This window comes from Bubalus kerabau, chromosome 3, assembly GCF_029407905.1.
Source record: "Bubalus kerabau isolate K-KA32 ecotype Philippines breed swamp buffalo chromosome 3, PCC_UOA_SB_1v2, whole genome shotgun sequence".
NCBI classification, from domain to species: domain Eukaryota; kingdom Metazoa; phylum Chordata; class Mammalia; order Artiodactyla; family Bovidae; genus Bubalus; species Bubalus kerabau.
This window is the reverse complement of record NC_073626.1, coordinates 139,150,064-139,163,318: the sequence shown is the minus strand read 5'-3', so window position 1 is coordinate 139,163,318 and position 13,255 is coordinate 139,150,064. Positions and strand designations below refer to the sequence as shown.

Below are 13,255 nucleotides of genomic sequence, written 5' to 3'. Positions count from 1 at the left end.
TAGAACAACTGAAGCATTTTACAGTTTACCAATCTTCTGTTCTTTTGCATTTTGCATGCTGGTCAATCAGAGCAAGATATCTACAGAATGGTATTTACAATGTAGATGCATGGTCAATGTTATACAAATCCATTCCCAAAATTGGATGATGAGTTTTTAGAACTGTTTAGCTGATAACACAAAATAGCTAAGCTCCTTCATCACCAATTACAGTATTCAAAAAAGCAAAATACAGATGACTGTACCATTTCACAGGATTAATCTTCCAAAATGAAACATAAGTCTTTTGTTCAACATATCTATTAAACATGTAGTTGGTTTATAACTCTTTTTCCTTTTGGTATTTTTAAATTTGTATTCCTATGGAAAATATCTATCTTAATTCTCAGTTATTTTTGCAAAGTATATTTGCTAAGGATCTTATGTTTTAATATACAAGTTCTTTAAGGATTGGGCAAATAACTCTGAAGAATTAATAGAAAAAACCTTCAAAAATTAGTAACAAGAAAGGAGAGCTAGATGAAAGACTATGTGGACAGCATCATAAGTAGTGTGTATAGCAAAGTAGATAGAAATACATTAAGGAACATTTTAAAGTTATAACCAGACATACAAACTATTCATTGAGGAACACTTGAGAGGTGAGACAGAGGAGAACTGTTGCTCTTTAAAAAGAAATAACTAATATTCTTTAGAGTTAGATTGCTGGGCTCAAATTCCAACTGTGTCACATATTAGTTATATTATTAAACCTCTCTGTATTTCAGCTTTCTTACCTTTAAAATGAGAAAAAAGTTTCTGTAGTAGTGCTATTGAGAGAACTACAATTTGTTAGTAACAGAGTATACAGTATGGGTTGGGTAAATCTTAACCATCATTTATAGTAAGAGTAGTAATAGAGAGCTGGAGCATAAAGAAGGCTAAGCACCTAAGAATTGATGCTTTTAAACTGTGGTTCTGAAGAAGACTCTTGACAGTCCCTTGGACAGCAAGATCAAACCAGTCAATCCTAAAGGAAACCAGCCCTGAATAGTCACTGGAAGGACTGATGCTGAGGCTGAAGCTCCAATATTGTGGCCACCTGATGGAAAGAGCCCACTCATTGGAAACGACCCTGATGCTGGGAAAGATTGAGGGCAGGAGAAAAAGGGGATGCCAGAGGATGAGATGGTTGAATGGCATCACTGACTCAACGGACATGAGTTTGAGCAAGTTTACAGGAGATAGTGAAGGACAGGGAAGTCTGGGGTGCTGAAGTCTATGGGGTCACAAAGAGTCAGAGATGACTTTGTGACTGAACTCATTAGTAGTTATTGTTATCACTATTTTACGAAAGGACACATTTTGTATTTTCTTTATCATAAAGAGCATAGCAACACTATGATCCTAACACTGAAACATCAAATTGTACTAACAAAAAGTTCTTTCAATTGATCAACACTATTTCATTGAGCCCTATGAGAAATAACACGGTTTCCTGTATAGGTGGTGACTCCTCTCCATACACATGCATATACACAAAACATTAGCTGAATTTGGGGACCACCATCCCACATTAAATGATTTCATACACCTCCAATATCAGCAATTATTTATTAGGTTCTTACTGTGCTTTGACAAAGAAGACACAAAGAAAGAATAAGACATAGCCCTTGGCACTGAACTGCTTAGAAGTTCAACGGGGGAAATAAAAGGTATATATTTAATGAGTAAATTAGCACACAAAGTATAGACTAGTGAATGACATAACAGTGTATCTCAGATACCTACGTATCACAGGAATTTAGAGATGGGAATTGGAGTTAATCGGATGATGCTTCATAAATGAAACAAATCTTAAGGAAATAAAAATTTTAGATGATGGCAATGGTATGAATTTATGTAACCAGGATTATTCTTGGTTACTTAATTGAACAAAAGGGAAATAAAAATTTTAGATGATGGCAATGGTATGAATTTATGTAACCAGGATTATTCTTGGTTACTTAATTGAACAAAATTACCATCTAAACATTAGAGAAATGGGAAGATTTACCTGTGCTTTTTCTGATGCTTCATGAAGAGATACTATTTCAGACCTCAAATATGCATTTCCTTCATGTTCCTTATTGAAAGACATCTGTATATTCTATAGGGAAAAAAAATTTCTCATTTTCTATGTGTAAGAGTTATTACATATACCTCTATCAAAATACCCATTCTATACTGTGGCCAGTACCAGTTCAAGTTCTAATGATACACATAGAAAAGGACTTTTTAAGATTTTGGTATCTTCAACTCCCAAACGTCTATTTATAAGTTATCAAAAAGATTTATTAAAAATATTTTCATACTGGGATTCCAATTAGAAAGAATTTGCTTAGAAATCTGAATTAGAGAAAACAAACCTTGGTATTTACCTAGTATTCATATGTCAAGAAAACTATACTAAGATGAAATATTTGTTAATTACATATACATTTCTTCCAAGTAGCAGTAACATCTTATTATTTCAAAGAAACAGATGCAAGGATCTTTTCAAATTGTAAATAGGGGAAGATATTTTCATCAAGGAATACCTGTGGAGCAGAAGAAAGTGCCTTCATTCTGTGAAAAAAAATGTTCCCTTTCAGATGAGGGAAGGTGACAGGGATGTGAGTTGTGGGATGGTCTACCTAACCAGTACTTAAGTCTAATGGGGATGAACAAAGTCTAAGTCCTCTTCCTTCACTTTTCTAGTTTTCCAGAAGAAGCATCAAGTAAACATCATATAACATCTACACCATGAGACTGATTTAGAAATATTTTAAGATATAAAAGTAGTAACATTTATCTCTATCTTTTATATTTTATTGTAGTAAAATACACATAACAAAATTTATCATTTAACCACTTTTAAAATCTTTTTAATGAAATGTCTTTTTTAAATTGAAGTATAGTTGATTTACAATATTGTTAGTTTTAGTGATTCGGTTATATATAAATGTTATATATGTTATATATTTATTCAGTTATATATAAATGTTATTCAATTATATAAAAATGTTAATATATATTAACATTCTATATTATATATTAATGGTTAATTGTAAATGGTTAATTATATATATAATTCTATATATAACATTTGATACTATATATTATATATAATGTTACTATATATAATATATACATAATATATATATTATGTTAATATATATTATATACATGCATATTATATAGTAACATATGTATATATAATGCATATATATTATGTATACACTAACATATACATATATAATAAGAATATATATAATAATATACACATTCTTTTTCAGATTATTTTCCCTTATAGGGGGGAAGGGTGGGGAGGGATAAATTAGGAGGTTGGGATTAACATAAAATAACAATCAAAAATGACCCACTATATACATATCACAGGGAACTATACTCATTTTTACCATTTTTAAGTGTACAGTTCACTTAAAAATATTTACGTATTAAGTTTGCTTAGTTCAGCAGTATTAAGTACATACATTTATGATGCTGAGCAGCCATCAACAAAAATAGTTAATATTTCTTACATATTATTAAAAAAACTTCATTACAGTTCATTGACAATAGGTATAAAATGCAAATACATCTTATTTTTGCCAATTTACCTTTTTTCAAATTATAATAATTTGCATGAAATAATTTATTTAATAATATCTAGTTGATAACAGTTCTGGATATAAACTCATATACACTGAAACTTTTAATAAAGATTTTAGAAGAATCAGAAGGACTATAAACCAACATGAATGAGGAAATATTACTTAGTGAAGAGATGAAAGAAAACCTCTGTACTCTAAAGCTCTAAATTTACCTTATTTTCTTCAACCAACTTGGAAATGATGTCGTCTCTAGAAACTAAAGACAAAAAGTTCACATAACTAAGATGTTAATAACTTACAACTATATTGAGATCACATGGTATTTTTTCGCCTGAGAAATTTTCATTTTTTAAAAAAGATTTTTAGTCTGTATTTTGCAGAAATAAGCAGAACGCCAGTATTTATATCATGCTTTTACAGACTTGAAACTAAATCATGGAAAACTAGTCCACAGTCACATGCAATGGTAAATGAGGCCACATTTTGCTCAATACACAGATAATGACGAGTTTCTGAGGGATTTCAAGCCGGTGAGGCACACGATCAAAAGCTGTTTGTTAGATTACTCTGACGAAGGCTCCATAAAGACAGGCAGATCAGTTTAGTAGCTGTTGCAGTAACCAAAGTGTAAAACAATGAAAGCTGCTCTAAAGTAATGACAATGGGAATGTAGAAGAGTAAGCAGAAGATTGTCAGGACTTGGTGACTGACCAGTGAGGTAAAGGCAACAGATGAGTCAAGAAAATTATCTAGTGTGCCGCCCTGGACAGCAGAGTGGATGGTGGATCTAATGAAATACAGAATTCAGGGCAAGGAGCAGGTTTGGGAGATATAATGAGTAATAATGACTCCAACACTTAAGCTTTCATCATGTGTTTTGAGGTATTTGCAAGGTATCTAAATATAGATGATTAGTTGGCAGTAAGATACCATCTGGAACTCAGGAGGATGATTTGAGGTGTGTGTGGAGGGGGAGGCGGGGGGCGGCGATTTGAAACCACTCAGAGAGTCTGTATATACAGTGAAGAGAAAACCAAAGACAAAAATAGGGAAACAGTTTGGCATTTCCTTCTCTAGGGGAGCTTCCCAACCCGGGGATGGAACCCAAGTCTCCTGCATTAGCAGTCAGATTCTTTACCACAGAGCCACCAGGGAAGCCGTTGATATACTAGTAGCCAAAAGATGTAAACTCTTCTGAGATTAATATTTGGCTTCACAGAAAATTCATAAAGATCTATTAATTTTGTCACTTAAGTATTTAAAGCCAGAAAAATTATAAAACCCATAAAAATTCACATTTACGATATACTCAGGAAAAGTATACTTCCTGAAATTGAGTTCAAAACTTATTTTAAATAAAGTCTAATTTAACGTATGTGAAGGATCAAAAAGGTAAACTATATGATCTATCTTGGAAATTCCACTACTCAAAGAAAGAATCAAAGTTTATTCTATTTAGGAGAACAATGTAATCACTTTAGTGTGTGTGTATTCATGCACACACATATACACACACATATATATACATATTTACTGCTAATAATAAAAAGGTACATTTTAAAATCCATTGAAGCAAATATCTAAAGGCATTCCTTTTACTAATCTAGTTATAATAACTATCAATATTTGTATTTTTAAGTAATAAAATTGCATGCGTGTAAAACATCTATTGTTCAATATGAAGCATATAGCTGGTATTGAGACAGGTCTCTTTTTCTTTATGTTTGAATTACTGTTGTTCTAATCTTAATGTTTTTAATGGTCTTTCATATATTCTTTAAAAATTCAAAAGGAAAGCATTAATCTATCAAGAAAGAAACATTTTTTAAAAATCACTTAATCAGAAGGACAACTAATATAACAGAAATATCTGTATTTTAGTCCCAAATATTCTATTTATTGGGGGTCCTTCGATATACATCTTTTATTCTTCTGTAGAATGAGGTATATTTTATCTTTCTCACAAGTTTGCTGTAAGGCTCAAATGGAATACTCCCATAGTATCATAAAATGTAATTGTGTTTTTTTAAGTAGGCAATCATAGGAAGACAGAAACTTATCCTGGAGCATTATCAGTGAGAACTTCACAGAATAATTCACTACTTGACAACTATATGGCAAAAGAGTACCTTCTGCTAAAAGCATCAAGTAAAACCATTAAATGGATTACTCTTTGCTCTATTTTTTTTTTTTAATTTCATTTCTCTTTCCTCACCCTCATTACAGCCACACTGTAGAAGCCGCAATAACAAGAACATTGGGTTTGGAGTTAGAAGATCCAGTTTAGGTCTCACTTCACTATTTATTCATCCTGTAACTCTGGAAAGTATAGGTAGTTTTGTGTATTACCTGAGATAATTTTTGTGAAAGCCCTATTTAAACCATGAAGTGTTATTCACTTGTGAGGCACTGCACTGGAACTCTGATTTCTACAGTGAGATCTATTTGAAAACTGCCTTTATAATTATATATTAACAAACAGCAGTCTGATAAAGGATATTGGATTGGAAGAAACATGTCTCCAAGCACCCTGGGATCAAGTCTAGACACTTCCATTTTCTAGCTTTGCATCTTTAAGGACTCTTTAAAAAAAAACAAACTTTAAACAAGTTAATCTAAGCTCTGTCTATAGTACCTTACAACCATCCATTTCTACAAATAAGTTAACCAAAATAGACTGATAACCTGAAGAATGGAGAGTCTGACATGATAAATGGTTAGAATCAGTAACTCAGCAAGGATTAATGGCCTCATTCCCTTATTAGCACTCTATAACCCAACATTCAATCTAGATTCATAGAACCCAAACAGTCCCAAGTCCACAAACAATTAAATAAACTTGGTAAAAATCTAAATAATTAGTTTAAAATTAAGAGGGTCAAATTCTAGTTTTTTCCCCTCAGTGCCATGGACAGAAAGAAAGTCAGCAATTTTTTACATTCTGTGGGAATACCAGTATCACTGGCCACTACAAGAATTTGGAATCTTGAAAGCTTTTGCACAAAATCTCAACAAACTAACAAAAGTGAAGTTTCCAGCATCCATTTTCATACCTAGGTCAGACTTGAGCTGTGAGGAAGCGGTCTCCAACTCTCCTTTCTGTTGCTGCTCCTGTGCCAGTAGTTCCTGGGTGGTCTGAATAGAACTGCGTAGGGCAATGCAGTTCTCCTGCAAAATTTGCACCTGAAATTGTGCAAAAAAAAACCCTCCTTTTAAGCTATCTTACAGCACAGGTGTAAAGCAGATTTTCTGAATGTTACTGGAGGAAGAAGCAGGATTTTTATGTTCAAGATCTCAGCAGAGTACAGTGTCCTACAGTGGGGCCATCCAGGAGACGTCTGTGCACTCAACACAGCAGGCACCAGCTCAGGACCAACTGCTGAGCACTCAAAATGTGGCCAGCGTGAGGGACGGAACCTTTACTTTTATTTAAACTAATTTAAATGTAAATAACCACATGTGGTTACTGGCCTCTATATTGGCAGTAGAAATTATAGCAATAACGGATCATTTGCAAATTCCTTAAGTAGAATCCTTTAAATAATTCCACTGTTAGAGACAGTACTGCTTAAAATAATAAACATTACATAATCTAATTATAGGTATTAGGATTTGAAGCTACTGATTGCCTTGGGTGCTTGTAATTTAGAATCTTCTAAATTAACTCCTGGAGTTGGTGATGGACATGGAGGCTTGGTGTGCTGCGATTCATGGGGTTGCAGAGAGTCGGACATGACTGAGCGACTGAACTGAACTGAAATTACATATGAGTGAGTGAACCTGAGTGACAAACTCAGTCATGTCTGACTCTTTGCGATCCCATGGACTGGAGCCTGCCAGGCTTCTCTGTCTGTGGAATTCTCCAGGCAAGAATACTGGAGTGGGTGGCTATTCCCTTCTGCAAGGAATCTTTCCCACCCAGGTATCAAACCTGGGTCTTTGGCACGGCAGGCAGATTCTTTACAATCTTGAGCCATACATATAGGTACTTCAAATAACAACTTTTGGAGGCAAAAATATTATGCTAAAATAGATAACGAGAACAGAAAACACAATGTAAACACATTCCTGATTACTTGACTTACTGGTATTCTTTGCTTCAAATGTCAGCTCGGTTTAATCCTTCTTTTCTATCTACATCATGTACGTATAATACGAGACTAGGGCAATACCTTCCAAAGTCAATTCCTGGAACACAGAGTATGTGGTAGGGGAATGATTCCCTCCCAGGAGCTAAGAGTTCACCTCTATAAACCCTGACACATAATAACTTCTTTGTCCTTTGCTTCCCCATTCATAAAGTAAGAGTATTGGACTGAATGGCATCAGAGTGCTTATTTTGGACTAAAATTTTTTAAATGGTAATAAGAATGTTAATAGTGGATTACTAAAGGAAAGAATTTAATAAATCTAGAGGAAATAAGCAAAACTATAGGTTTGTAGCCAAAACACTGGCTTTTCCCTTTTGGTTTCACTTCCCCAACATAAACAAGGAGAGAAAATCTCACTACCTGTTTCCGTTCCACCTCCACTGTTGCTTCCATTTCTTGTATTCTCAGTAGCAAGGCTGATCCAGATTTCTCAAGAGATTCCCGTAGGTGCTTCTCCTGGGACAGTTGTCTCCTTAGCTACAGAGTAACACTGCAGTTAGGTGAGACCAAGGGAACTTCACAGCAGTTTAACAAAGATCAAAGTCACCATGAAAAGTTTATAGACATACCATCTCACTTCCATTCTTCATTCGTTTATGACTGCCCAAAAACATGTTTTTGTTTCTCCCTAATGGTTAACTTTCTAAGAAATGCAGCGTCAAATTTGTTACCCTCACCTTCCTACTATGTAAGTCTGTTTTCCAAACTGCAGTCAAGACTCATTTGTAAGTTGTAAGAAGCATTTGAAAAGGTGGGCAAAAAAGAACACAAAGGAAATACTGGAGCACACAGCAAGTAGTGAATACCACTTCATGAAACGTCTGTGTATGCTGCTGCTGCTGTGTAAAATATGTCAGAAGTTTGAAAAACACAAATATGTCTTAGTGTATGTATTTTCTGTATTTTAACTCTATTTTTCTATAATTTGATTTCTTCATCTATATATGTGTATGTGTTTTTTATCCCATAATATTATAACCATTTCTCTGAAAGCTGTTTTAATTATGTATTGGATTTTTTTGTGTTAGAATTTAAAGATCAGAACAAATAATGAAGTAGTTGTTAAGTAGCAAATAAAAATAACATTCAAGAATTTGGGTACACTGATCTTATTTCTATCCATAAATGACTATAAGTCAGATAAAGATACAAAGAAGGTTAAGTTTTTTTTTCCTTCTTTCCAATTCAAATGGAAACTGAAGGTGGCACTAGTGGTCAAGAGCCCACCTGCCAATGCAGGATACAGGAGACTCCCGTTCAATTCCTGGGTGGGGAAGCCCCCTGGAGGAGGGCATGGCAGCCCACTCCAGTATTCTTGCCTGGAGAATCTCCATGGACAGAGGAGCCTGGGGGCTGCAGTCCATGGGGTCGCAAGGAGTCAGATGTGACTGAAGCAACTGAGCATGCATGCATTCCTTTTATAAACTAATAATAAATTGAAAGAAATTCTATTTTTAAACCCCAGTAAAGACAACTTGAGTATATTTTATAACTCTTTTCTACATTGTACATATGTAATTTATAAGTGTCTTCTTGAAGGATGGTGTATTTTACAGTTTTAAAGTTTTTTAAAGTGAAAAGGATGAAAAGTATGTTGATATGAAACTGTTACAAGATAGACTGTTTTGGAAATGTTCTATGATTTTCTTAACATACACCTAATACTGAACATCTGGACATTTCCAGTGTCTTGCTATTCCATACTGCTCTGCTGAACATGATTGTGAATAAACCTTTCACTGAATTTCTCATTATTTCCTCGAGATAAATCCTACAAAAGGAATTACTAGGTTAAAAGTATAAACACTATTTTAGACTTTTCATACATTTTGTAATTATTCTTCCAATCTTACTTTCTTATCAGTAGTATTTGAATAAATGCCATCAGCACTAGAGATTATCACATTCTTAAATCTTTGCTAATCTAATAAATAAAAGGCAATATCTTAATACTTTTTTCATTTCTTTGGCTCCTAGTGAGATTAAAATTTTCCAATATGGTTATTAATTCTTCACATATTTTCTGAACTGTTCTTATCCTTTGCTCACTGATTTTGAGGTTTTCAAAGTCATTTAAAGTTCTTTAAAAGGTACGATTATTAACTATCTAATTTCATTATGTTTTGTTTTTTTACATGTATAAGATTTTAATTTTTATATAGTCAAACCAACTGAGCTTTTAATAATCCTGTTCATTCAAGTTTCAAAATTCCTTCCTTAACCAATGATCAGTTAAATATTAGTTTTATTTAAGAACGAGTCATAGTTTTTGCCTTTGGCTGTACTTTTCAGGTTCTATTTTAGTATCAGATTACAACCACTTTATAATTTAAGAGAAGCATCATATACTCTTCTAAGCTCTACATCAAATTATACAGTATAATTTGCTCAAGATATAATTTAAGTGCCTTAGAAAAGGAATCTTTATTTGACAATTATACTACTGAGATACTCATTTCTAAAGCTTTATTAAGGGCAATCAGTTAATCTATTTCATGTTTATCAGAATCAGATTTTATATATATATTTATCTCTTAGAAAGGATATATACTGCATTTACTCTATTCTTTGTATAGCTCTGTTATGGGTTGAACTGTATCCCCCCAAAATTCACATGTTGAAGCCATAACCCCAGTATCTCAAAATATGACCATAAACGGGGATAAAGCCTTTAAAGGGTCATTTCAGTAATGAGGTCACTGAGGTGGGCCCAATCCAACGTGACTGGTGTCCTTATAAAAGGAAATCTGTACACAGAGACACCAGGGATGTGTGCACAGAAAAAAGACCATGTGAGGACACAGAGAAAAAGGCAGCCATCTGCAAGCCAAGGAGAAAGGACTCAAGAAAAAACCAAGCTGATATCTTCATCCTGGACTTGTTGCCTCCAGAACAGTGAGACAAAAACTTTCATTGTTTAAGTCTAATGTGTGGCAGTGTGTGGTAGCCCCAGCAGAATACATCCTCCTTGCTCCACATACCCTCAAGACATTCATGTTTGACTCATACAGTCCTTCTTAGGTCCTTAACAAGTTCAACGAAAATTCAAGATTTTACCACAGCACCAAGAATTAAGCCTTTTCCAATAAAAAAATAACACTAAGTGGCAATCCAATGGAGAAAGGATAGTTTTTTCAACAAATTGGTGTTGGATCCACTGGACGTACACAAACTCATATAAAGAATCTAGATACAGACCTTACACCTTTCACAAAATTAGCAATTCAAAACCTAAATGTAAAATGCAAAGCTATACAACTTCTAAGATAATACTGCAGAAAAATCTAGGTGACTATGGGTTTGGCAATATTTTAGATATAATTACCAAAAGTATAATCCATGAAAAAAATGGTAAGTTGAACTTTATTAAAATGAAAAGCTTCTGCTCTGCAAAAGACACTGTTAAGAGAAAAGACAAACTATGGATTGGGAGAAAATATTTGTAAAACACATATGGATATAGGACTGGTATCCAAAATATAAAAGGAAGTCCTAAGACTCAACAATAAGATTAAAAAAAAAAAAAGGCCCAGCTGCAAAATGGGGAAATGGTCTAAGATACCTCACCAAATAAGATAAACAGATGGCAAATTAACATATGAAAAGACGCTAAATAATCACATTATCAGGGAACTGAAAATTAAAACAAAATACTACTATACATACACCTATTAGAAGGGTAAAAACTCAAAACACTGGTGAGGATGTGGGACAACAGGAACTCTCTTTCATTGCTGGTGGAAGCGCAACACGGCACAGTCATTGCAGGGCAGGTTGGCAGTTTTTTAGACATCTAAACACAAGCTTACCATAGGATCCATCAATCATGCTCCTAGGTATTTATCCAAACAAGTTAACAACATGTCCCAAAATCAAAAAAAGACCTGCACATGAATGTTTATAGCAATTCATGATTGCTAAACTTGGAAGGAACCAAGACATCCTTCAGTAGGTGAAGGGATAAACTTTGGTACATCCAGACAATTGATTTTTCTTCAGTGATAAAAATAAATGATCTATTAAACAATGAAAAGACATGGAGAATTTAAATGCTATGCTAAATAAGTGAAAGAAGGCAGTCCAAAAAGGCAACATATTGTATGATTCCAACTACAGAGACAGTGAAAAGATTGGTAGCTGCCAGGTGCTTGGGAAAAAGAGGGTGGTGGTGATGAGTGTGTAAAGCAGAGGGTATTTTTAGGGCAGTGAAGTGAAACTCTTTTGTATACTGTAATAAATTAAAAAATGAAACAATCTAAACTGTGGACTTAGTAATAATGTATCAATTCTGGTTCATAATCAAATATAACAAATCAAAGGCACCAGACTAATACAAAATGTTTAATAACAACAGAAACTCTGGGGGTGGGGAGAAAGGGTATATAGGAACTCTGCCTATGTGCAGATTTTTCTAAAAACTTAAAACAGCTCAAAAAAGTCTATTAAAATATCCAAAGTATTTTTTTAATGTGAAACAATATATTTCAGCAATGAACAATAACGCTTTTGTCAGCAATTACTGATAAATAAAGCACTTCACATAAGAGAATGTTCCAGATATAGCTACACTTACCACCTTAAGCACACTAAAATTTATAATTTTTAAAATACTATATCTATTTCTGTTTTGTAGAACAGAATATTTTAAATATAATTTGATCCTTTTGATTTGAACTAATGTCAATTATTCCGTCAGTGGATACTGAGGTTTTTAGGACACTGTCAGGGTATATTGAGTTAGTAATTCTGACTCTTTCTACTGTTTTCAGCTGCAAATTTTTAGTCCAACAACTTTTAGTAGCCACCTACTTCATAATTCCAATCTGTTATCTACTTAAATAGAGGCTGAAAGTTATAAGGTAAAATTAGATGAGCAGACTTATTAAAAGCTTTTTATTTTAAACGTTAAGTTAATGTAAAAGGTCTTTGTGTGAAGGGGTCCACTAACTAGTGGATGGGCAACTGCATGAGTTCCATGGTTACTGTTTCCCTCCTGACTCAGAGAGCACTTATTTTTTATTTCAGTTTTTATGGCATTACTGAGGTGAAAGGAAGTCTTAATGTCATATAAACGCAGGTATAACTTCAAGCACCATATTTTAAAAATCTTCCTGATAGTCACATTTTCTTCTTCAGTGGTTTCTTCTCACTCTATTCACTTTCTTGACTTCCCCCTCTACAGTTCCAATGCCCCCTCCACCCCCTCAGCATCCTTTTTACCTTACCTCTTGAATTTTAAGGTTCATTTTACGTTTTGTGGTCTTCAGTTCCTCTTCAATAATAGCCGCATTCTTCTAAAAATAGAAGTAGAAAAGGTTCTAAAATCTGATAGGAAAACTGTCCATAGGTATATAAAATCTAGACTTTTGAGGGAAATCCATAAAAGCTATTCTGACTACAGTTATAAATACTTCTTAATATGAATCTAAAGAAATTATTACAATGAGATATTTAAAGTTATTTTATTACTTTGATTCATGACTTCTATCA

At 33.6% G+C, this 13,255-nt stretch overlaps 1 protein-coding gene across 2 annotated transcripts in view; it reads right to left on the bottom strand.

Annotated features, from left to right (window-relative positions):
* Positions 1-13,255, bottom strand: part of CCDC150 (coiled-coil domain containing 150) — a 95,313-nt gene that overhangs the window by 68,151 nt on the left and 13,907 nt on the right. For both annotated transcript variants that reach the window (XM_055572986.1, XM_055572987.1), the window contains exons 5-9: positions 12,991-13,059; positions 8,126-8,242; positions 6,668-6,797; positions 3,827-3,870; positions 2,036-2,128 (exon numbers count right to left, since the gene is read on the bottom strand). In XM_055572986.1, the coding sequence (XP_055428961.1) occupies positions 2,036-2,128; positions 3,827-3,870; positions 6,668-6,797; positions 8,126-8,242; positions 12,991-13,059 (453 nt within the window). The remainder of the gene's footprint in view (positions 1-2,035; positions 2,129-3,826; positions 3,871-6,667; positions 6,798-8,125; positions 8,243-12,990; positions 13,060-13,255) is intronic.